At 43.2% G+C, this 21,801-nt stretch overlaps 1 protein-coding gene across 1 annotated transcript in view; it reads right to left on the bottom strand.

The window, feature by feature from the left end:
* Nucleotides 1-21,801, bottom strand: part of EXOC1L (exocyst complex component 1 like) — a 65,329-nt gene that overhangs the window by 10,334 nt on the left and 33,194 nt on the right. The window contains 2 exon segments of the mRNA XM_030192207.1: nt 6,349-6,445; nt 6,448-6,477. Of these exon segments, the coding sequence (XP_030048067.1) occupies nt 6,349-6,445; nt 6,448-6,477 (127 nt within the window).

The raw sequence follows: 21,801 nt of genomic DNA, 5'->3' as shown, positions 1-21,801 counted from the left end.
TATATGCGTAAGTGTGCACCCCACTCATGCTCCACTCAGAGCCTGTCTATGTATAAGCTAACCTGCACAAACTACATGTAATCAGTGATATGCATGTAGTTATAGAATAGTGCTTTGTACCCTTGGGAAACCATGTTGACTATGATCCTGTAATCAACTGGCTCAAAGTAATGCATTATTAGAGTTTTTTTACTTGGCAATAAGATATCAAATCTGTTTTTCCTTGTGACCTTGAGCAAGTCTCTTTAACTTCCATTGCATCAGGTACACTACAGACTTAGATTGTAAGCCCAAAAAACAGTTATCACATGAATTATTACCCTTTAGTGCACAGCCATGATGACAGTTAATGTTCTGGCATGAAAGTGTGTGTAAATTCACATGCTACCTGCGTAACATGCACTCAGGTGGGTTATAGGTGGTGAATGGAATGTGGACTGTGCCTTGCTATCATTGCTGTTAATGTGCCGTTATGTGCTAGTAATATGCAATAACTGCAAAGGCAGATGCTGGGAACACCTGCATTGGTATCCAAGAGCAGGTCTTCTCAACCCAATCCTCGAGGCAAACCCAGCCAGTTGAGTTTTCATGATATCCACAATGAGCATGCACGAGATACGTTTGCATACCAAGTAGGCAGTACAACCAAATCTATCTCATGCACATTCATTGTGAATATCATAAAAACCCGACAAGCTGGGTGTGCCCTAAGGACTGGGTTGAGAAGCACTATCCTAGAGATACTACAACTACTCTTTATTTGGCAGCTTTGCCCCTAGCAATAGTACCACAAGAATATTGTTAGGGTTAGAGGCATCATTTTGAACCCAGGTACCTGATGGAGCAGGAGCAACGGGTGATGGCTTCTGATCTGCAGTGGACCACCAGGGAGAGCCCCCAGTAAGAGCCAGGGGGATCTGGAGGGGGGGGGGGTAGTTAGAACATAACATAAGAACATAGGAATAGCCATAATGGGTCAGTTCAATAGTCCATCTAGCCCAATATTCTGCTTCCTCCAGGTCACAAGTACCTGGCAGAAACCCAAATAGCAGCAACATTCCATGCTACAAAACTCAGGGCAAGCAGTGGCTTCCCCCATGTCTATCTCAATAGCGGACTATGGACTTTTCCTCCAGGAACTTGAACAAATGTTTTTTAAACCCAGATGTTAACTGCCATTACTACATCTTCTAGCAGCAAGTTAAAGAGCTTAATTATTCTTTGCATGAAATATTTCCTCCTATTGTTTTAAAAGTATTTCCATGTAATTTCATTGAGTGTCCCCTAGTCTTTGTGCTTTTTGAAAGAGTGGAAAATTGATTCATTTTTACCAGTTCTACACCACTCAGGATTTTATAGACTTCAATCATGTCCCCCCCTCAGCCATCTCTTTTCCAAGCTAAAGAGCCCTAAGCTCTTTAGCCTTTCCTCATACAGGAGGAGTTCCATCCCCTTTATCATTTTGGTCACTCTTCTTTGAACCTTTTCTAATTCGCTATATCTTTTGTGAGATACGGTGACCAGAATTGAACTCAATACTCAAGGTGAGGTCACACCATGGAGTGATACAGAGGCACTAGTCTTATTTTGCATTCCCTTTCCTAATAATTCCTAGGATCCTGTTGGCTTTTCTGGCCACTGATGCAGAAAATTTCAGCATATTGTCTACAATGACACCTAGATCTTTTCTTGAGTGCTGGACTCCTAAGGTGGACCCCAGCATCAGGTAACTATGATTTGGATTATTCTTCCTAATGTGAATCACTTTGCATTTGTCCGCATTAAATATCATCTGCCTTTGGATGCCCAAGTCTTTCAGTTTCCTATGGTTTTCCTACAATTTTTCACATTCTGTATACGTTTTTACAGCTTTGAATAGTTTTGGGTCATCTGTGAATTTAATCACCTCACTCATGGTTCCGTTTCCAGATCATTCATAAATATCTTAAATTGCACTGGTCCCAGTACAGATCCTTGCAGCACTCATCCTCCTTCATTGAGAAAAATGGCCATTTAACCCTATCCTCTGTTTTCTGTCCAATAACCAATTCCTAATCCATAGAAGGACTCCTATCCCATGATTTTTTCATTTTCTCAGGAGTCGCTCATGAGGAACTTTGTCAAAAGCTTTCTGAAAATCTAGATACATTACATCAACCGGCTCACCTTTATGCATGTTTATTTATGCCTTCAAAGAATGAAGCTTTCCTTGGCTGAACCCATGCTGACTCTGTCTCATTAAGCCATGTCTGTCTACATATTCTGTAATTTATTCTTTATAATCATTTATACTATTTTCCTCAGCACTGAAGTCAGGCTTACTGGTCTGTAATTTCCAAGATCACCCCTGAATCCCTTTTAAAAAATCAGCGTTACATTGGCCACCCTCCAATCTTCAGGTACTACAGACAATTTAATGACAGGTTACAGATCACTAACAACAGATCAGCAATTTCATGTTTGAGTTGTTTAGTACCCTGGGGTGTATACCTTCTGGTCAAGATGATTTATCACTCTTTAACTTGTCTATTTAGCTCAGCGCATCTTACAGGTTCACAGAGATTTCCTTCAGTTCCTCCACATCATCACCCCTGAAAACTATTTCTGGTACAGGTAGATCTCTTACATCTTCTTCCATTAAGACCAAAGCAAATAATTAATTCAATCTCTCCACTATGGCTTTGACCTCCTGAGTGCCCCTTTCTTTTCCTTCATGATCTAACAGTCCCACAGATTCCCTTACAGGCTTTATGCTTCTGATGTATCTGAAAAAGATGTTACTATGAGTTTTTGTCTCCGTGGCAAGTTTTCTTCATCAATGCTTTGCATCTAGCTTAACAGTGCTTATGTTGCTTCTTAGTTTTTTGCATTCAGACCCTTTTCCCATTCTTTGAAGGATGCTATTTTGGCTCTAATAGCCTATTTCACTTTACCTTTTAACCATATTGGCTGTCGTTTGCTCTTCTTTCCATTTTTGTTAATATGTGGAATACATCTGGTCTGGGCTTCCACAATGGTATTTGTAAACAACATCCATGCTTAATTTAAAGTCCTAACCTTTACGGCCGACTCTTTTAGCTTCTTTTTAACCATTTTTCTTATTTTGTCATAATCACCCTTTCGAAAATTAAATGCTGCTACAGTATATTTGTTTAGTGACTTCACTCTAGATATCAACTCAGATTTGATCACATTGTGATCATGTTTTCCAGCAGATTCCAACACAGTTACCTCTTGTACCGTACCCTGCATTCCACTCAGGAATAGATCTAAAATACCTCCCCCTCTTGTCAGTTCTTGGACTAGTTGCTTCAAGAATTTTACCTCCCTAGCGCTCCCTGATGTAGCATTTATCCAGTCAATATTGGGGTAATTGAAATCATCCATTATCATCCATTATCATCCAATTTGCCAGCTTTCCTAATTTATGTAAACATTTCTTCATCTGTCTGTTTGTTCTATCCTGACAGATGGTAGTACAGCCCTACCTGTATTCTCTTTCCCTTTACACACGGAATTTCTATCCACGTTTAATGTGAGCAAGTGCAAAGTGATGCATGTTGGAAAAGTAAATAAATCCTAATAAATAAATAAAGAGGAACCCGAACTATAGCTACGTGATGCAAGGTTCAGAAGTCACTGACCAGGAAAGGATCTAGGTGTCGTCGCTGATGATATGTTGAAACCCTCTGCTCAGTGTGTGGCGGCCACTAAGAAAGTAAATAGAATGTTAGGTATTATTAGGAAAGGAATGGAAAACAAAAATGAGGATGTTATAATGCCTTGTATCGCTCCATGGTGCGACAGCACCTTGAATATTGTGTGCAATTCTGGTCACCATAATCTCAAAAAAAGATGTAGTGGAAATAGAAAAGATAGAGAAGGGCGACAAAAATGATAAAGGGGATGGAACGACTTCCTTGTGAGAAAAGGCTGAAGTGGCTAGGGATCTATAGCTTGGAGAAAAGATGGCTGAGGGGAGATATGATAGAGGTCTATAAAATGATGAGTGGAGTGGAATGGGTAGATGTGAATCGCTTGCTTACTCTTTCCAAAAATAATAGTAATAGGGGGCACGCAATGAAGCTACAAAGTAGTAAAATAAATCAGAGAAAATATTTCTTTATTCAACGTGTAATTAAACTCTGGAATTCATTGACAGAGAATGTAGTAAAAGCAGTTAGCATAGTGGGTTTGGATAGCTTCCTAAAAGAAAAGTCCATAAGCCATTATTAAATGGAATTGGGGGAAATCCACTGCTTATTTCTAGGATAAGCAGCATAAAATGTATTGTACTGTTTTGGGATCTTGCCAGGTACTTGTAACCTGGATTGACCACTGTTGGAAACAGGATGCTGGGCTTGGTGGACCTTCGGTCTGTCCCAATATGGCAATATTTATGTTATGAAGGATTCCACAGTGCTATGTGTTTGATGTAGAATATTTGTTTTGTTTGACTAAATTCCCTCTAACATACAGCACAATTCCCCCCTCTCCAATTTGATCCTCTCTATCCTTGCGATATAATTTGTACCCTGATAACACAGTGTCCATTGATTGTCCTTTTTCCACCAGGTCTCTAAGATGCCTATTATATTTATGTCTTCATGTAGTACTATTGCTCAACTCTCCCATCTTATTTTTAGGCTTCTAGCATGTTTTGCATTTATTACTCTGTTCTCCCATTAAACACTCCTGGCTCTCTTTCACAATTATTGAAACCTCTCTATTGGGATTCCCTAAAGATCCTGTTTCAATAGTATCCTCCACACTGAACCATACACTTCAGGGTGACTGTCGGCCTCCCCCTCCCCCCATTTTAGTTTAAAACCTGCTCGGAGGGTGGGGGGGAAGAAAATTGTCATGATTTTGGGAGTGGTTCAGGAGGGGTGGGGCTTTAAGGAGTGCTATCAGGGAGAGTTCAGATGGGGGGTGGCTGGGTGATATAAGTTCTGGCAACTACAGTGAAGATTGCAAAATCAGCATCTGCATACGTAGTTGCTGGCACTTATACATATAAAGTCCAATGGGACCATGCTTTTTTACTGCATGTCAGTGTTTATAAAATCACTGTTATCCTATTTTTCTGTCTTGAATAGACTGTAAGCTCTGTATTTTACATATTTGTGTACAGTACTATAGAAATGATAAGTAATAGTAGTATTAGTAGTAGTATATGCCAGCAAATACACATGTATTTATTTGCCAGCATCAGATATTTTACAAAGGCTCATTTTTGAAGAGATGGATGTTCAAAAAGTGACATAATCAGCATTTGGATGTCCATCTCACAGAAACGTCCAAATCGGTATAATCGAAATTGCATTTTGGACGTCTTTTTCAGAAGTCTGTCGGAAGGATGTCCAAATCTCAAGGGGGCATATCAGAGGCATGTTCAAGCAGGACTGGGCGTTCCTAAGATGTGGATGTCTTTGAGCCATAATGGAACAAAGCAAAAACGTCCAGCACTAAACATGGACATTTTGAGCTATACCTGTTTTTGTTATGAATAGGGCACAAAAAGGTGCCCCAAATGACCACTGGAGGGAATCAGGGATGACTTCCCCTTACTCCCCTAGTGGTTACTAACCTCCTCCCATCCCCAAAAAGTGTGTTGAAGAACATTACTTTGCCAGCCTAAGATGTTATACTCAGGTCCATGACAGCAGCATGCAGGTCCCTAGAGTAGTTAGTGCACTTCAGACAGTGGACCCAGGCCTATACACCCACTACCTGTTACACTTGTGTAGGAAACTGTGAGCCCTCCAAAACCCCACCAGAAACCCACTGGACCCACATATAGGTGCCCCCTTCACCAGTAAGGGCTATGGTAGTGGTGTACAGTTGGGGGTAGTGGGTTTAGGGGGCTCAACACACAAGGTATGGGAGCTGTGTACCTGGGAGCATTTTATGAAGTCCACTGCAGTGCCCCCTAGGGTGCCCAATTGCTGCCCTGGCATGTCAGGGGGACCATTCTACTAAAAATGCGGGCTCTTCTCAAGTCCAAATGGCTTGACTTTGGACGTTTTTAGACTTGGATGGTTTTTTTTTCATAAATGGCCAAAATCAAAGACGTCCAAATTGCAAAATATCCAAATCCAAGGACGTCCATGGTATTTTCGCACACAAAAGATGGACGTCCATCTTTTTCGAAAATGACCTTCTCCCCGCTTCAAAATTTGGATGTCTTTGTAAAACGTCCAAATTCTGACTTAGACGTTTCTTTCGAAAATGCCCCTCAATGTGGTTTTCCAGGCATAAAAGAGTTTATTTTCCCCTGACGCTTCTTGTTGAACTCTATATTTTGCTATTATGACTGAAAACCATCTTGCAGTTTAGGAAACTTACAGCATCTGCATCTTTCCATCAATCAGCTCCAGATCTTTCAAAAGCCAAATTTCAGCTACCTCATATGTTTCTTCTAGATTTAATCTGCAGTGTTTCACATGCATATCTGAACTTCTTCATATTTAGTCACTGCAAGACAAAATATGTGTAGATCATTTTTATTCAACAACGGCATACAGAAAAACACAAAGTATCGGACACGTAATATTTCAGACTTGACAATGAAGCATACAACTTCATATTTTCTCCAAATAAATCCTCCAAACATTGCTAATCCCCCCCCCCCTTCAAGAACTCCATCCCACCCCAACCCCTAGCGGATAGGTGCTACAATTGAACCAATGAAACATTTTTTAAGGTAAATTCAAAACATGGCTACACGCTTGAGGTGTCAGCCTGTGCCAAAAACGCTCCCAAAAGAACTGAAATCGCTTGCCCCGGTGGAGTCCATATCATGAATATAAAGTCTTTCCATGTGCACTAGAGAAAGCATCTGTTGTCTCCATATTTGCAAGGTAGGTGGGTATGATGATAACCATAGAAGAATAGTCTCTTAGCCATTTATAAAGCCCTCAACAACAACCCCAAAGGCCCATAGGAGTGGGTTTTGCATATGCATATTGGCAAACAAGAGTTCAGGAACACAGTTCATCCATCTCCCCTAAAGCTGAGTCACAAACACGGTCAGTGAATGCCAAAAAGCCAAAACACTGGGACAGAACCAGAACATTTGTCCTAAAATTGCACCTACTCTTCCATACTTAGGGTACTTACTATATCCACTGGAATTATACGAGCTTGATAAGCATGATGCGGAAGAAACAAGAGACGCATCACAAATTTGTAATTCATCTCTCATAACTGTACATTAGATGTAGCATTGGAAACTGCTAAGAGACTATGATGTAGGTTTGCCTCATCCAGTTCATCTCCAGGTTCTTATTCCATTGCAAGAGCATTCGAGCATAATCAATGTCAAGAGTGGAATCTAGTAAAAATCTATGATGAAATGAGAGGTGTATATGGAACTGAGAGCCTAGAGTGTAGGCTGAATATATAACGCCCTGGACATCCTCACTTAAATTCTCCCACCAAAGGCTCCCCATAATGTTTTCAACTGCAAATGTGCAAAATGATCTGTAGCAGGAAGATGATACTCAGCTTGCAAGACAGAAACGGAACTTCATGTGTCCATCATCAGTAAGCATCTGTAAAAGAATATGATGCCCCTATCCTCCCAAGCCAGAAAGGTTTTAAAACTGTTCCTGGAAAAAAAAAATCCAGATTTCTCCAAATAGCCAGAAAAGGTGTAGCCATAGATAAGAAATGATATCAGTGGCAAAGCTATCACCACACTGCCCTCAAAGGGCGATAAAAAATCCCAAAACTTTGAAGCCCTATGAGGCAAACTCGGCCGTGTTGAATGTAGCAAGTAACTAAAATGAACCATAGGCAGCAGGGCTTTCTCTAGACTAGTAACAGAGAAATGCTCTGTCTCCTTGTAGCAATCGTTAATATGTCTCATGCCACAGGCAATGGACAAGTATCTAAGGTTCAAACAGGCCTAAGCATCTGTGCAGCCTCTGAGTCTGGATGTACGCCATTGAAAGATGTGTATGCTTCCCATTCCATAAAAATGACCTGAAACAGGCGACAGAGCAACTTCTCATCTTTGGCCTTTAAAAACAGGGGCAACATCTGGAAAACATGTGAAAAAACAAGGAGCAATCATCATATAAACAGATGAACATGGCCCATTAGTGATAACGGGAACACTTTCCATAAATCTAACTTTCGCTTAATAGACTGCAATAAAGGAGTGACATTACTTTCATACAATAACTTCAGATTGATGGTATAACTACTCTCAACTATCATAGGCTGCCAGTGGCCCATTGAAGTGGAAAGTCACCTTGCCAGGTCTCTCCTCTGGAAATGGCTTTCACAGTTGAAAGCAAGCACTTTGATGATGGAAGGACCTAGAGATACGCCAGAAACAGCATAGGCAGCACTTAATGTATACAATAAGGGTTCAAGGGATAATACAAAAAGTAAAGGGGAGAGAGGACAGCCCTGGCGCATGCCCCTAAATATCGGAAAGGACAACATTCATACACCTTTAATCAACAGGGCTGCTAATGGGCCAGTATAGAAAGCTCGGAGCACCTGAAGATATCAGTCCTGCATGACATCTGGTCCCTTACACTCCTTCCAGGTCTCTACGCTCTTCCTTCTCAAACTTGCTGCATATTCCCTCAATACATCAATTACGTTTTGATTCTATTCGGTCCAGATCCTTCAGTGTAATTGCCCCTAAACTGTGGAATTCTCTGCCTTTTTCCCTATGTAACAGGATTGGAACTAAAACCCAAAGAAGCAATGGGTACTCCTATAACAATGCAAAAAAAAAAAAAAGCTATCCACAAAACTGTTATAATTAAATTGATGCTGCTTAAATATTAAAAAAAAATAACACATAGGAGGCAATGCCTCAGAGCTCAGTTTGGGACACACGCATCTGCACAAACCTTTATGAGCTACCTCATAGGCCTACAGACCTCCTAAATACATATTGTAAGTTATTTTTGTATTTCAATCAAATCATTTAATAATGAACTTATTAGAAAAACATAATTATCCAACAAATCTACAGAAATGGCTAAAAAGTTAACTTATGTGAAAAATTCTTCTGTTGAATAAAGTAATGCATGGCCCCACCAATGGTAGCCAGCATTTCACAAAGAAAATGCTGCTTCAGGGTGATGGAGATTGTTCTGCCCCCATATTCATGGAGGCAGGTTGTTTACTTTTTATATGTATGTGTTGGTTTTCACATGGCAGAGCAGCTCAATACTGCAAGGTTATATAAAGGTTTGTGAGGATGCCTGTGTCCCACACTGAGCTCAGGCTTTTCCTCCTATTGGTCTTTTTAAGTATTTAAGCAGCACCAATTTAATTACTGAACAGTTTTGTGGATGTTTGTTTGGCATTGTTACAGCATTTGAACTCCTCACCCCAGAGTGATAAGGCTAGTGTGTTCTAACTACTCCTTCTTTGAGTAGCAAGCTCTCTTATAATGGCTAAGTAACATAGTAGATGACGGCAGAAAAAGACCTGCACGGTCCATCCAGTCTGCCCAAAAAGATAAACTCATATGTGCTACTTTTTGTGTATACCCTACTTTGATTTGTACCTGTCCTCTTCAGGGCACAGACCGTATAAGTGCCCAGCACTATCCCCGCCTCCCAACCACCAGCCCCACCTCCCCCCACCGGCTCTGGCACAGACTGTATAAGTCTGCCCAGCACTATCCCTGCCTCCCAACCACCAGTCCCACCTCCGGCTCTGGCACAGACCGTATAAGTCTGCCCAGCACTATCCCCGCCTTCAACCACCAGCCCCGCCTCCCACCACCGGCTCTGCCACCCAATCTCGGCTAAGCTCCTGAGGATCCATTCCTTCTGAACAGGATTCCTTTATGTTTATCCCACGCATGTTTGAATTCCGTTACCGTTTTCATTTCCACCACCTCCCGCGGGAGGGCATTCCAAGCATCCACTACTCTCAGTGACAGGATTTGAACTCCCACCCCAGAAGGATAAGGCAAGTGTTCTAACAAGGCTTGCTCCTGCACTCCACCCCACAGAAACACAAATTAGTGTTATATCCTCCACAAAGACAGTGAGATTCAATGCAGATGGACAATCACACCAGCCTCTCTATCCAAGTAATGACACATGGATTGAGAGGCTGGCATGCTATAATGTGAGATGTAGGTGGAGGCAGGAGCAGTCATGTCATGTGAAACAGCTGTATGCAAAATCTCTCAGGTACCTGCCATTCAACTTCCCTCTCCCTTCCCACCCCTTGTGTCTCCATACAGATGGAGGACCTCCGCAAGAGGGGCCACTACCTGTGGTAGCATGACCAGAAGTTCTTCCAGGGGGTGCGTGCCAAGCTATGTGCTGAGGCAGGTAACACTTTAGTAAACAATGACCCTCTTTACTTCTTGCTCATTTCTATGCCAGCCTCTAGGTGCTAGTGTCTAACCAGTTGCCACCAATAGAAATCAAAAGGTTGGTCCCTAACCCCTATGCTCAACTCCCAAACTTCAATGCCCACATCAACTGTGCAGGTGATGGACAGCATGATTGTAACCAATGTCTCTGCTTCCCACCTTTGTAGCTCAGCCATCAGCTGCCCCACCCCCTGGACCCGGTGCTGCCACAGGGCCGGTCTCACCAGCCCTGAAGGAGAGTGACGAGGAGGAGGAGGAAAAAGAGGATGAAGATGATGATGATGAAGATAAGGAAGAAAATGAAGAGCCTCAGGAAGCAACTACCCCCACAGACCAACATACCCCCTCATTCACCATCCCAGGAACAGCATGTCCTCCGTCAGGAGGGGAACATCTCCTCAGGAGAGGATAATGGTGTCCTACATGTCTCCCCATCTTCCCCAAGAGAGCGAGCTGAGGCTCATGTGGATCCAGGGGCAGGTGATGATGCAGGTGGAGCCCCACCTCTGCCTACACCTGCATCAGAAGCTGTCTTGGAGGTGATGGGGTACATGTGGGATGTCACTGACCAGCACAGGCCAGGTTGGAGGATGCCCTAGAGCTGATCGCAGCCACCTACATTAAAATTCTCTCTGCTCTAAGGCATGCTGCCATCACTAGACCTCCACCTCCCAGGACCCTTAGTTGGCCCCGCCTCCTGAGGCAGCTCCTGCTGCTCTTGGGGTTTCCTCATTCCCTCCCTTCTCCCCTAAGTGCCCCTTTATCACATCAATCGGGATATGGAGGACCTCAAGACAAAGTGGAGGTATCTGCAGTATATAGACAAAGGACCTGAGGTGAAGGCAAGAGGGACCCGGCAGCAATGTGACACTCACAGCCCTGCAACATCCCAGGTTGCATATGCTGTACAGTAGTCTGTCAACACCAGGGCTATTCTTCTGCCAGTAACTACCAGTAAGGGCCACAGCCATCTTGTCTCGTGTCTCCACAACATTTCTATTGGCAACCCTTTATTGGTCTGTGTGAAAAGATAAAATAATCAAATATTTGACATCACTCTGTTTTCCATTTGTGGGCCAGCAAGGCTTGAACATGGACATCTCAGATGCAAAGGCTGCCACCTTCTAGGTAGAGCTAGGCTATGTCATATGGTACTGGTGGAAAATAAAGTCCTACAATTTGCTCAGCTTGAGTCTGGGCACTTAATTTTCCATACATTATTCCACCTAATTATTCCAATCACAACTATTAAGGAACCCTCCTTTCTGTTCATCCTAATAACATCCTCACGACTGAATATTATATCTTGTCCTGATATCATTATGTTATGTTATGTTGATCTTTCAATCCACTTCCAACCCAATATGATTTCCTTATGCACTCTTATTTGTAATAATTGCAAAATTATTATTCCGTTAATATGATTGCTATGATATTCTATGTACCCATCTGTATCTATAATCTGAAATTCTTATCCTATAATGTGTACATGTTGCTATAACATTTTGTAAGCCACATTGAGCCTGCAAATAGGTGGGAAAATGTGGGATACAAGTGCAGCAAATAAATAAATAAACAGTGGCCCACACCCTTATGCCACTCTTGCACTGGGTCTCCATCCTTTGTCGCTATTTTCAACCAGGTTCCTTGCTATTTGGTGACAGCTGTTTTGTATTGCTCTCCAAACATGTCATTTCTTGACCCCCACACGTACCCACTCTCATGTCCAGCATTAGACTCATCTCTGGCCTCTACCAGCAAAAGGAAGCAAGTGACATGTCTTAGGAAATGTGGAGTAAAGCCACATCTGACTATGGGGAACATAAAATCCAGCTCTGTGGGTGTTTGAGCACCTCCAATATTTAAATAAGTCTTGGACTGTGTCCAGGGAGAGGTGTCTGGTGAGTTTAGTACCCCCAGTAATCTTGCAAAGTTGGCTGCTATAATGAGGAACCAATTCCTAGATATGTGTGTACCCCTGCTTAAATTAAACAATGGGGACGGTCCTTTTTTCAGAGTTTACCTGAAAACACATCCCAAGTACTGACCAAATATGTGTGTCCAGGGTTCTAGGTCAGTTCCCACCCACCAATTCCCATCTGGATAATTCTCACCTAGGACAATTACCAATGAACCAATTCTCACCATACCAGGGAGGACAATTCCCACCCATAACTCAACCCCCCCCAAACCCCACACTAGGGCAATTATTCTCTTTCCCTTCCCCTTCCAGATTGTTTGGGGAGCTATGCCTCCCCCCAAACGTTACCTTTTACATATCCCTTTCTCCTTCCAGACATGCAGTTGTGCAATGCCCCCCTACACCCCGCCAGACTACACCCTTGCTAGCCTAAGCCCACTAAGTACAGGAAAATCTTTTTTAAATGCTCCCAGGTTTCAACCTAATTCATGTTTAATGTGGGAGATAAATGTCATAAATAAGTAAATAAATAGATAGAAACTCTGAATGCTGAGCACAACACGTGCAATGTATCCCTATAATCAGCCCCTCAAAATGATAATCAATTACTACTCTACCTATGAAAAGTTATTCCGTTATTAGACTTCCTCTGTGTACATCCGTATGCTGCACAAACAAAATGGGGATGACAGCTGAGCGGCTTGCCGTCTCTTGTTCTCAATCTAACCTCCTTGTTCCCTGTCAGCAACACAACTAATCATCTTGTCAGCGTCTGAAATGCCATGCCATCTCCTGATCTCAATCTAACCTCCTTGTTCCTTGTCAATGGCGCACCCGATCTTCCATCAGTGTCAAAAAAACAAAACAAAAACAAGATGTGATGCAAGAATGAAACAAAGGCAAAAAGAAAAAAGGATAGGGAGGATGGAAAATGACTGGGGGGGGGGGGGTGGGGAGTCCTGGGTGAGAATTGTCTTCTTTAGATGGGAAGTCTAGGAATTGCACAGGGTGGGAATTATCCTGTAGGGAATTGGTGGGTGGGAACTGTCCGGGTGGCTACTCACCGGATACAGTGTCCTCTCCAATACAGAGAGCAGTGGCTCAACCAGTTCCAGGGGCAGGAGGCAGTTGCATGTGTCCCTGAGACTATACCTGTATTGGAGAGGAGTGAGGTGAGGCTCGCAACAATTGACTGGCGACTAAGGGTCATAAAAAGGGCTGTGGCCAGCCTGGCTTGTGCTTAGCTGCTAAGCACATACCCCTCCCCTGACCCTTGTCACCCCCCCCCCCCCCAAGGCTGCTCCAGCAGCTCCTTGAGGGGACCTCCGTCCCTCCCTCTGCCCTCAGTGAACCTTTCTCCTTCCCTCATCTTTTTTTATTTCTATGATATATTCAGCCTTCTTTGAGTTAGTCATTCATTTTTTCCCTCCCTCCTTTATTTTTTGATTTATGCTGTTTTATAAATAGATTTTTTTGTGCAATATTTTATTTTAGTATATTGTAAATATTTGGCCAACATTTTATTTTACTATATTATAAAAGTTTTAGATGTGTAGTTGTTTTCATCTCAATGCCTATGGCTGCCCTATCTGAGATCAAGATTCTGAGGTGATTCCACAGGTGTCCTGAGCTCTGTGAAGAGCAGAAGGGAGAGAGTGATAAGGAGTACTGTCACAATGTCCTGTTAGATGCAAGTGTCACTTGCAAGTCAATCAGTTGAGTTGTTGTGTGTAATACCTGCTACTCCCAGGGATGGTGTGAACTCATTTCATCTCTGAGCTGCAATACTTGATTCTCAATAGGCCCAGGCCCTCCAAAAGCATATGACCACACATTGCTAGAATGAGTAAGAGAGAGAGAGCCCTTTATTGGCCTTCCACAATCAAATTATACAGAACAGGCATTGATATAAAACAGGGCCTGTAAATGTCAGCACATGGTATGAGGCAGATAAAAATACAGGCCCATTGGTACAAAAACAAACAATCTAGCTTGGAAACAGAACAATGATGCTTCACAAATGTCTTTACCCCACGAGCCCCAGCCATAAGATGGATTCAAATGTCTGGTTTAATAGGAAAAAACACTCTCAATTGGAATGGTTTATGGTACAGATGTGACACAAATCTCTCTCTGTCCCTGGTACACACTATCCTTGTCTAGCAAACACTCATACTGTACAGGGTTACGTAAGTGGGTGAGCAGTGGATACAGTGGAATTCTAAACCACTACTCCTGGCTCCTAGGCCACAGTCCTGGCCTTTCTGGCTACTGGAACTTTACTGACTTCACTAGGTGCTTCAGGAGGGATCAGCCTAACAGGACTTTACAGATGAGCAGTGTGTGGCTGTCTTTATATTCAATCAGGAGACCATAGCATACTTGTGTGAGGTATTGCAAGAGGACTTGGAGCCGACTTCTTAGAGGGGGCATGTCACCTCACCAGCCCGCCAGAGAGGCCAGCACATGAGAAAGAACCTAATCCAGACATTTTTGGTTAAACAGGTGGGAATATTTATTATATACAGGTGACTAAATATGACCCCAGCATCAGGGGCAGGCTGACCATTAGGCTTACTGAGGTGGGGGCCTCTGGCGGTACTCTTTGGGAGTGGCATCTCCCCCTTCCTTCTTCCACCCCGTTCGCAGCATTTACTTGTTTCGTCACATTCTGCCAGCGGCGGCAACAATTCCCATATGCTGCCCTGCCGCCAGCACCCACCTCTTTCCTTTTCTTACTGTGACTGCCTCTCTGATGTAACTTCCTGTTTCGTCAGAGGCAGCAGCAGTAAAGGGAAGAGGCAGGTGCCAGCTGCAGGGTATAGTATGGGAATCGCTACCGCTGCCGGCTTTTGGAATGTGATGAAACAGCAAGGTAAGGGCTGTAAATGAGGTGGAAGAAGAAAGGAAGGAAGGGGTCAGCATCTCAGCCCAGGAAGGAGCAGCATCTTGGCCTGGGGGGGCAGCATCTTAGCTCCGCCTCAGGCATTCATTAGGCCATATCAGAAACCCCACAGAGCTTTACCCGATGAGCCCCAGCCAGAAGAGGGATCCTATTGTCTGGTGTAACTGGAAAAAAACACTCTCAACGGGAATGTTCTATGGTACAGGATACTAAGATGTTGTAGCATGATATGAGTTTAATTGTCAGAGTTATTGATTTTGCTGGAATCACAAATGTATATATATAAAATATACAGCTGCAAAGACTTATTGGAACAGAATCAGATAAACTGGTCTGGCTTTCACCTTCCCCTTCCACCTGGAGACTACTGATAACAAAAGCTAGCCGGGTGGATACTTAGACAATCAACACATCTCCAAGTGTAATGGTATCAGTTTATTATATTTTGCTGGATTATATATACACCAATATATTTGTGCAGCTCTTAAAAATACAATGCAGCAGAACTGGCTTTCATTCCAAAAGCCCTCTTCCCTCTCCCTTTGGAGAATATTTACAAGACAAAGGTACTGCTGCAGTGGCAGGGACCTCACCTTGCCTTTTCTCATTCCTTAAACAAAAGAGCTTCCTCTGCCCTCCCACCTAAAAAGACTGAACAAAAGGTGGGTACCTGGACGCTCATCAGGACATCTCTGAAAACCAAAGACCCAAGAGACAGAGAGTCTGGAGAACCCACTGAAGACAAAGACTTCAGAGGGGAGACCATAAACAGGACATTTGCTTGTCAAAGGTATACCTGCCCCTCCCATCAGCTTTCAGACATGTGCAGAAAGGAAGGACTTATAATGTGGTCATGTGAACAGACTACATTAACCATAATGCCTTGCAAAATATCCAGGACATGCACACACCATGCTTCTCTGCTAACATTATAAAAGGCCTGGAAACAGCCCAGCTCGCCCTCTTGAAACCTGCCTGCTCTTGAAACCTGCCTCTGCTCTTGGAACCTGCCTCCTCTTGGGACCTGCTGCTCTCTTTGGGGTCTGCTGATGCCTTGCTCCTGAAACATGTGCTCATCAATCAGCTGGACCACAGCATACTTGTAACAAGGACTTGTAAGTTAACCTACCTGCTACTTTGTTCTATTTTAAGCACAGATTACCTGTAAAGATTTCTTAAAACCTACCTCTCGTGTGCAATTGTATATTAAATCAACCTTTTTGAAGCTAAAAATACGGTCTCTTTGTGTTCTGAGTATATTGAAGCTATATATATTTAATTTATTTAATTTATTGCAATTATCACCTTTGGTGATTGGTGGAGAAATTAATATCCTAAAACTTATAAATACAGCGCCTGCTCTTAAATTATAAACAGTAGCGAGTTGCTCTCGAGCTATTTTCCCCAAAATAAATCATTTCTTGTAACACAAAGAAGAAAAATCTGAATATTGACAGCAATAAGTACATAAGTACAAAAGACAGCGAAACTCCACCTAATCTGACAAAAAAAAGCCTATCTACTCTCAGACAAAGACTGTTTTAATCCTGTCAATGCCTTCTGGATGTATATCACTGCAGATGTCCAGACAGAAACTCTTATGATGTCATTAAAACATGTGACCAGTTACCATGCTGTATCTCAAAACTAGATGGAACCAGTTTTCAGCTATCCCTGAGTTTTCATCGGATTGAGTACACCCCACCTGACTTCAGCCTATGGTCCTAAAAGAAATTATAAAAAGCCTGGAAAATTCTCAGATCGCTCTCACTGGCCCTGCTCTCTTGCCTCTCTGCCGCTTCCTGTGGACCTTCACTGAGCCTTGCTGGACTTCACACACTTCCAAGATAAGACTTTCTCCAGGCTCCAGCAACACCTCTGCAACAAAAATACTTCTTTTCCAGCAAGGACCTCCCTTCATTACTCCAACCAGCAGCCTCCACCAAAGTGTGTTACCATTAATCCAGCTTAATTTATTAGACTTTCTAATCTTGTAGTGCATTTCCTTTGTGTAAGATTCCTAAAAACTGCCTCTCTCTTTAATATTATTTTTATTTATTTATTTATTGCATTTGTATCCCACATTTTCCCACCTTTTTGCAGGCTCAATGTGGCTTACAATACATCATAAATGGTGAAGATATAATAGAAAAATAGACATTTAGTTTACAGAAGAATCATGGTAACATGATAATGATATAACAGGATAGTAGTATAACAAGCAGATATTACTTGTATTGTAAATAAACCTTTTAAAGTTAAATATATAGTCTTTATGTTCTGAGCACATGTCCTTAAACCTTACAGTGCAGGTTAATGTAATTCAACAAATATATATTAGTTAATTCCCCATTTCTTACATATTATTCTTATTTATTATTTTTTACTTTATAATGTGACATAAAACTCTGTCCCTGGTATACATTATCCTTGACTAGCTAACACTCAAGTTGTACAGGGTTCAGTAAGTAGGTGAACAAATGAAAAGGTGGGAATTGAAACCACTATCTCTGGGTCCTAGGCCACAGCCCTAACCACTAGGCCACGAGGCCACTTCCTAAGCATCACAATATGTCACATTGTTACCATTGTGGAGTTTATTTTTCCACCACCAAACTTTTCACAGCATGCACCCCAGCTCCATGGTACAGCGCAGCAATGACAGAGGATGCCATCATTCTGCTGCTGGAGGCAGGTGAGGACACTATTGGAGACACAGGCATGGAGGCATGGGAGCAGGAGGATGATCTGGAGCAGGAGCAGGGGAGGAGGAAGTGCCTGAAGATAATTCCCCCACACATCCAGATGAAGATATAGCCCATCCTGAGAAGTAACTAGGAGGAGAAGAGGGAGAGAATGTTAGAGCATTGAGAAGACAGTTAATTAAAAAGCAGGTCTTGCTCAGGGAAGAGGTCACTAGCATGCGGGAGAAGTTTAGGGGCATCTGTCAAGATCAGGTTGGAGCGTGACAGGAGATAGTAGCAGTAAGGGAGGAGGGGAAGGGGGAACATGGGGTCAGTATGTTATTTTGTATCACTTATTTGACTGTACTGCACAATGGGGTTGGGACAGGAGAGGGGAGGGGAGGGGAGGGGGGGAATGGTGTTTGGAGTTTCTATGGTGTCTTATGTTTCTATGTTCATATGGCTGCCCTATCTGATATTAAGGTGCTAAGAGACTGGTTTCCTGAGCACTGTATGTGCCCAGACCCTCCTCTAGCACAGTACCACAGAGTGATAGAATGAGAAAGAGGTTCTGAGGCCTTTATTGGCCTTCCACAATCACATGAAACAGAACAGGCATTGTTAAAAGACAACAGAGACAGTGCAGCTCAGCAAATGGTATGAGGCAGATAACAATAGAGGCCAACTGGGAAAGTAACACAGAAGCCTGCTTGAAAACAGAACTATACCATAATGCAAACAGGGTGCTGATCTGTGTACTCACTTGGTTACTGTAACAGAGCCTCTCTGGTCTCATACCAATATACCCTCTCCCCCACAATTGTAAGTCTGTTTCCAAACTAGAAACCTCTTTGCCGTAAAAGATGAGGACATGTGGTAGAGACAGCTAAGTCCAGTATTCACTCCCTGCTGCCACTGAAAGGAGACAGCAATAGGAAGGGGGATTGATTAATTCTAGAAACTTCCACCTGTAATTAATATTCTCACAGCCAATTGTCTACTCTAATAGACAGCTTTCCAATACTAAAAGCTTACTGCATAGATGTTCAGTGCTGAGGAGGAGGAAGAAGAGCAGGAGCTGGAACATGAAGTACACGATGCTGCTGTACATCAGCAGGAAGTTCCTGGACACCCTGAGTAGAAGCAAACACAAGAAAAAGTTCCAGGCTGAGGGGGGGGGGGGGTCACATTTGGTATTTTCAGACATGTACAGCACTGGAGGGGGGTGGGGGAGAAGGCTGGGGTCACAGAAGGTCTTTTACACCATATACAGCACTGTGGGGAAGGGAGGAAGAGGTTAAAGGGGGAGGGGAGGCTGAAGTCACATTTAGTCAACATTTGTCACCTGTATTTCATAAATATTCTCACCTTTTTCACCAAAAATGTGTCTGGATGAGGTTCTCTTTAACTTGCTGGCCTCTCTGGCAGGCCCGATGAGGCAGTAGATCCCCCAGGTGGGATTCCTCATCCTTCTCACCAGTGTTGCCAGATAGTGAAAATTTTCCAAACCAAGTGTAGCCCAAAAGTAGCCCAATATTAATAAGGTTGAATATCAATAAGGTCAATATGAATATCATTATTATAATCACCAGCATAATCATAATCAGTATCATAATCGCAATCAGCATAATCAGCATGCCATAAATAATAAATAGATAGTTAGAAACTATGAATGTTGAGCACCTGATTCTCATAACATGATGTCCGTTTTAGTGGCCCTTGACCAGGAGAAAAAAAAAATCTCTGCATGAATATAACATGTGCTAGGATGTCCCTACAAGCAGCCCCTCCAAATGACACACTGATTACCATTTATAACAAATTACTACTCTACCTATGAAAAGTTATTCCGTTATTATACTTCCTCTGTGTACATCCATATGCTGCACAAGCTGGCAGGTTTGAAAATATAAGTAAGATTAAATAAAAATACTATCAACAATAAAGAACGACAACGTGGATGCAGCAGCTCATAGCTTTGTTTGCTTTCTTTTGAGTGTATGCAAAATGACGGCTGAGCAGGGGAGGGGAAACAGACAAACCAAACTGGCTTCAACATTTTGACCTCATCTTGTCTCCTGTTGTCATACAACCTCCTTGCTCCAGTCCTGGGTGGGTGCCCTCTAGACCACCAGGAAGTACTGAGGTATGTTCAGGGAGGGGAGGCATTAGGTTATTCGATGACTCGCTCACTCACCGCCGAGTGAGATCAACGCTAGTACCACGGGATCCTTCCCTATCCCCACGATGATGCGTTGTCCTCATCGGGCCCCTTTCCCTCCGGCTCTGGCTCCGGCTGCCTCCCACTCATGGACCCTGACTCACTCAATCTCAGACTGGCGCTGCTGTGCTGCCAGTGTGCTACCTCACACTGTCTTCTGCCTCCTCCTCTCTGGTGGCAGGCCACGGGTCCCCCTCCTGATGATCTGCTTTCTGACTCAGAGAGCAGATCAACAGGTGGGGACCTGCCACCAGAGCCATCACGACCGTCTCCTTTGCCTCCTTGATCCAGATGCCAGCAGGTAGCGGTGCACCCAGCAATTTAAAATGGGGACCAGATCCTGCCTCCCTCAGCCTCTTATTGGTACAATTAGGATCAATAGGAGGGTGCTCCTGACGCATGGCAGCGGTGAAAAATTGCCCAAGCCACAGGGATTAAAAAGTGCCCAAAAAGCTGCAACCTGCGGGCTTTCAAAAAATACCATGGGGGAAGCAGGAAATTGCCAAATTCTTCGGTTTTACTGTGAAATTACTTTGCTTCTCACCTTGACAAGGAAGAGACAAGAAGAAGATCCAGGCTGGGGTCATATTTTGTATTTCCACCATGTATAGCACTGGGGGAAGGGGGAAGGCTGTGGGCACAGAAAGTATTTTACACTATGTACAGCACTGTGTGTGTGTGTTTGTGTGTGTGTGGGGGGGGGGGGGGGGGGGAGAATGGGGTCACATTTAGTCAACGTTTTGTCACCCACAGTCCTAAAATTTCTATTTTAACATGTCCCACTAGCCATTCTTGACACAAAATTGCCCATATCTTCTCCAATGTCAACTGATGCTACAATGCTAACCCAAGTCTAAGTGTTAAGCTCCACCCTGTTCTACGGTTTCACTGCTTATTGTTATAATGTTATATTGTATAATGTTTATTGTTATAATGTTTAATGCTATGATGTAAACTGCATTGAACCAAGCACATTTTGGATAATGCAGGATACAAAAAACAAATAAATGAAAACAAACTGAAATGAAACCTGTATATCAAATATTCTCACCTTTTCACAAAAAGTGTGTCTGGAGGAGGCTCTCTCTTGCTGGGCTCTCTGGCAGTTCCTCCTCTACACTTTCATTCTCTTCTTGCATGGCCTGTTCATGTGGTTGTGGCTCTGGCATCTGCCTTCTACTTGCCAGATTGTGCAGCATGCAGCAGATTGTAACAATGCCACATACCTTGGTGGAACTGTATAATAGCTCACCGCCAGAGCGGTTGAGACAGCGTAATCTTGTTTTCAGAAGGCCAGATGTTCACTCTATGACTGCCCTGGTAGCACTTTGTGCCCTATTGTACCAAACCTCCTCTGGCCTCTGAGGTTTAACGATCAGGGTCATGAGCCATATCCTACGAGGGAGGAGATGAGGATTGGTAAGGTACACACCCATTTTGTTGTCTGGTGCCAGTTCTTGCAAGTGTCCTCCTCCAGACCACTGGGCTCATACTGGCCACAAACCTGTGGAACAAACAGAGAAATGTGATCAACTATGAGAAGGGTATAGGGGGTTGTAGGATGCTCCTCACCTACTAGCCATCCGCCTCTGATTTCTCCACTCTGGAAGGCCTCTTGGATGCCCAAGCATGATAGCACATAGGAATTATGGCACGATCCTGGACAGTTGGCACAGACATCTGTAAATCTCAAGTGCTGCATTG

The sequence above is a fragment of the Microcaecilia unicolor genome, chromosome 2 (genome assembly GCF_901765095.1).
Source record: "Microcaecilia unicolor chromosome 2, aMicUni1.1, whole genome shotgun sequence".
Classification (NCBI taxonomy): Eukaryota; Metazoa; Chordata; class Amphibia; order Gymnophiona; family Siphonopidae; genus Microcaecilia; species Microcaecilia unicolor.
This window is presented reverse-complemented; position numbering and strand designations above follow the sequence as displayed.